Raw genomic sequence first — 4,319 nt, forward strand, 5'->3', positions numbered from 1 at the left:
AAAAAAAAAAAAAAAAAAAAAAAAAAAAAAAAAAAACTAAAGATATAAATAATGAAATAGAAATAAAAAAACAAACTATGTTAATTTTTAGATATTTTAGATGGTTTTATGCTTTTTGCATGTTATCGTATAAGACTGTTGTTTTTTTTATAGGAGAGATTAAAAATATATGTATATAATTATCCATTTATATTAAATTATTAATTTATGATACAAGTATATTAATAAAATGTATCATTAAAAAGAAAATCGAATTAAAAAAATAATATACTAAATATCTGTGTATAAATATATAGAAGAAAAAATATATATATACAAGTTAAAAAAGGAAAGTTTGCATTTATTAATATATGTAAATAAAATATTGTCTAAAAAAAAATGTACACACAAGGACTAAATAAAAAAAATTTTTTAAATAATATTTTTTTAAATGAACAATGACAATATATGCCACAAAAAAAGTTTTAATAAAAAAGAAAAAAAGGAAAACATACTAAACGGAAAATAATAAATGGAATATAATAATTAATATAAAAATATGTGAACTATTTTTGTCAATTTTGACTCTTTAAATGTGCATTGTACAAATATAAACTGTACAAACAATGGAAATATGGTTTTATTTTATATTCATTCAAAATAATTTAGAAAATGAAAAAAAAAGAAAACCTTTGTGTTTATTTTTAGACAAATTTTTCTTATAAAATTTTAGCTACAGTTCAATGTTTTGTTAAAGTTAAATAAAAAACTTAACTAAAAAACAGTTGCATTTTTAAAAAGTTTTTTTTTTTTTTTTTTTTATATGTTACCTTTATAAAAATATTTTTCAAATATTTATTATATAAAAAAAAAAACTTCTCAGCTAGAACATTTCATGTTTTCATTAAAATTTTCATATGAATAGATTATTTTTTATAAATGTTTAAAAAAAAAAAAAAAAAAACAAAATAAAACCATAAACGTCTTTTCAAATGCAACATTTGCTTAAATGTAAATATTCATCAAATATGCAAAAAATAATTTAAAAAATCAAATTAGCAAAAATAAAAAAATTTTCATTTTTATGCATTATATATTTTTAATTTTATTTTTTTACAATTATTTAAATTACAATTTAATATATATGATATAAAAAAAAAAAAAAAAAAATTTCAGACAACAATAAAAGATAAATACTTTTAAATTTGAGCTTCTGAAAATTTTTTATCCAAAAAAATTATCCTATCATATAATTGTTGACTATATTTGTATAAGCATAAATTGATGATGTGTATATCTCTATTTTCTAAAATAAAAAAAAAAAAAATTTTAATTGGAACAAAAATGTCAAATGAATTTTTTACTCATAATAATATAAATAATAAAAAATAAGTACATAATTATTAAAATAAATATTTCACAATTAAAAAAAAAAAGTTTTTAATAAAACATTGTATTATAAATATAAAAATATAATTTATCTATTTTTACTCGGTGATAACACAACTTTTTCATTTTTTTCTTTTATATTATGAAAGTTACATACTACATTGAAATTATTATATTTTAAGAATGGTAAAAAAAACTCACAAAAATCTCTATCAGAAAAAAAATATATTTTTATATATATTAATGAATACTATGTATTTTAGTTACATTTTTCTTTTATTTTCCTTCTTTTACTTTACTATACTTTTAGACGTATTTGTGTAAAAATCAATTTTTTCAATAGATTTCAGTTCTACTTTAGAACAAAGAATAATTTTATTTATTCTATTAATACTCATTTTTAAAAAAAAACTTTTAATTTTTTCATTTTTTAAATTCTAATATATTCATTTAAATTTTATTTTTATTTTTTCTATTCAAGCTTTGTAAAAAAAAAAAAAAAAAAAATTATTTTTGGCTTATATTGTTTGCTTTATTTTATAAATAAACAATAAAATATGTAATTATTAATGTTATTAATTAAATAAAAAAAATGAATAATACTATATATTATGTGTTAAGTATTAACAAGACTACTTTTTTTTTTTTTATTTTAAAAAGAATATTCATATATTATAGAACAATATGATAATAATAAGTTCTTATATAAAAAAATTATGCATGAACATAATACACTTAAAAAAGGTGTATATTTAATATAGAAACAAAGAAAAATTTTTATAAATTAATAAAAGCATATTTAAATTAAAAAATGATAATCTAAAGTACAAAAAAAAAAAAAAAAAAAAAAAAAAAAAAAAATTAAAATAAAATAATTTTTTTTTCCTTTTTTATAAATAATACATTTTAAAAATTTAAATATGTTTTTATAATTTTATTCATAATTCGCCTAATTATTATAACACTTCTTTATTATAAATAATTTTTTTAAAAAATTATCATTTTACAAATACGTGAAATTATCAATACTACAAATTTCACAATATAATTGTATTACTTTTAATAATTCAATTTTCACATCAAAAAAAATAATAGCATCATATATTAAATTCAGAAACTTATTTTATCAAAAAAAATACATTTTTTAGTTTAATAACTACTTCATAGATATGAACATTTGAACAAAAAAGTTTATACCTTATTAAAATTTTGTTTCCTTTTTTTTTTTTTTTTTTTGTAACATAGAAAATGTATACATTATTATTATTAATAAAATAATATTAAGTAAAATCAAATAAATTAAGGATGTGAAATATAATGTTAAAAATTTTTAAATTTATACGAATATATATATATATATATATTACAATAATTTATATTTCTATTTACCTTTTCTTTTTTTTTCTTATTTTTTTTTTTGTTATTAAAATATTTTAAAATAATATAATTTAAAATTAAAAAGTAAAAATAATATATATATATAAAAAAAAAAAATAATGAAATAATAATAATTCTAATACTAGCAAAAAAAGAAAAAAAAATTATTTTCATAAAATATAAATTAATAAAAAATGAAAAAAAAAATAAAAATGAGCATAAAAAGCTCAAATTTTTTTTTTTTTTTTTTTTTTTATTCATCTGTTGCTGTGGTTAACAAGGTTTTATTTTCATTCTTTTTAGTTTTTGCTTTTTTTTCTTCATTCTTTTTTTTTCTCTTAACTGAGTTGGACACACTTTTGTAGTAATCATGATTAATTTTCTTAAGTTCTTTTTTTTCTATTTTTTTCTTGACTCTCTTTTCTTTTTTATTTTCTGATTTTTCATTAATATTTTTTCTTATTTTTTGTATGGCAAGTGATCTTAATAATTTATAAGCTGGGTTAAGTCTACATCTTACAGCAAAATTAGTTAATGAATTTTTATATTGTAATCTTTTTTTACATGGTCTTTTTTTTGCCAATAAACTTGATTGAACTTGGTCACTATGAATTATTCTGTATATATCAGGATTATGTACAATTGACCTAGGTAAAATATAATTTTTTTTAGTAATTCCTTTTACATTTATTTTTCCATATATAGCATCCAATTTTTTAAAGGCATTTTCACTCCATATACATAATCTACCTATAGATCCTCCTGGAGCTAATTTTAATAAATTTAATCTTGTAACTTTGCATAAATCAACACCTGGAATATTTCTAAAAGCCTTTTTAATACCTTCATCTTTATCATAAATAACGAGAGGACCATTTCTAATTTTATGTTTTCTATTTCTCATTTTTCCTTTTCCTGCTCTTATTTTTTTAGATTTAATTAATCTGTTAATTTCATCCTTAATTAATCTGTTAATTTCATCCTTAAATCCAAGGCTTAATAAAAACTTCACAGCATCTTTTGTTTTTGAGATACGTTCTATATCACTTTCGATTACCAAGGGGACTTCTTTGATGTTTGTTATACGATGTCCTCTTGCTAAAACTAAAGATGTAACACCACTTGCAGCAATAGAAGAACAAACAGCATATCTTTTTTCTTTTAAATTAATATTTCTTCCCCATCTTCTCCATATTTTTGTTGGATTAAACATACCACCACCTCTACACATATTTCCGAAAGCAGCTTGTCCAGCTCTGTGAGTACCTCCTCCAGGAACCCTTGGAATTCTTGCAACTGCTCTACCTGTACCCCAAGATTCAGCCGATGTTTCATATCCTGCTTCTAGTTTAACGGCATATGGATGTCTTCTATTTTTTGACATATTTTTGTAAACCTCTTGTATTAAATCATTTCTTATTGGTGTTTGAAAAACTACAGGTATTTCTATTTCACCAACAACTTTCTTACCATTCGTGCTATAAACATTTGCAACAGGTCTTATGGTTGACATTTTTAACTTTTTGTATGATTATGTAAAAAAAAAAAAAAAAAAATTTAAAAAATTAAAAAAA

At 18.1% G+C, this 4,319-nt stretch overlaps 2 protein-coding genes across 2 annotated transcripts; both read right to left on the bottom strand.

The window, feature by feature from the left end:
- Positions 1 to 1,178: 1,178 nt before the first annotated feature.
- On the bottom strand, positions 1,179 to 1,766 carry PGAL8A_00028100 (conserved Plasmodium protein, unknown function; the record flags this gene model as incomplete). Its single annotated transcript, XM_028674277.1, has 3 exons — positions 1,179 to 1,285; positions 1,471 to 1,577; positions 1,663 to 1,766. The coding sequence occupies 3 exons, from the start codon at positions 1,764 to 1,766 to the stop codon at positions 1,179 to 1,181; spliced, it is 318 nt and encodes a 105-aa protein (XP_028530646.1).
- A 1,232-nt stretch (positions 1,767 to 2,998) lies between these two features.
- RPL4 (60S ribosomal protein L4, putative) lies at positions 2,999 to 4,258 on the bottom strand (the record flags this gene model as incomplete). The annotated part of the gene is made up of 1 exon (XM_028674278.1): positions 2,999 to 4,258. The coding sequence occupies one exon, from the start codon at positions 4,256 to 4,258 to the stop codon at positions 2,999 to 3,001; it is 1,260 nt and encodes a 419-aa protein (XP_028530647.1).
- Between the last annotated feature and the right edge of the window lie 61 nt (positions 4,259 to 4,319).

This window comes from Plasmodium gallinaceum, assembly GCF_900005855.1.
Source record: "Plasmodium gallinaceum strain 8A genome assembly, contig: PGAL8A_v1_21, whole genome shotgun sequence".
NCBI lineage: Eukaryota > Apicomplexa > Aconoidasida > Haemosporida > Plasmodiidae > Plasmodium > Plasmodium gallinaceum.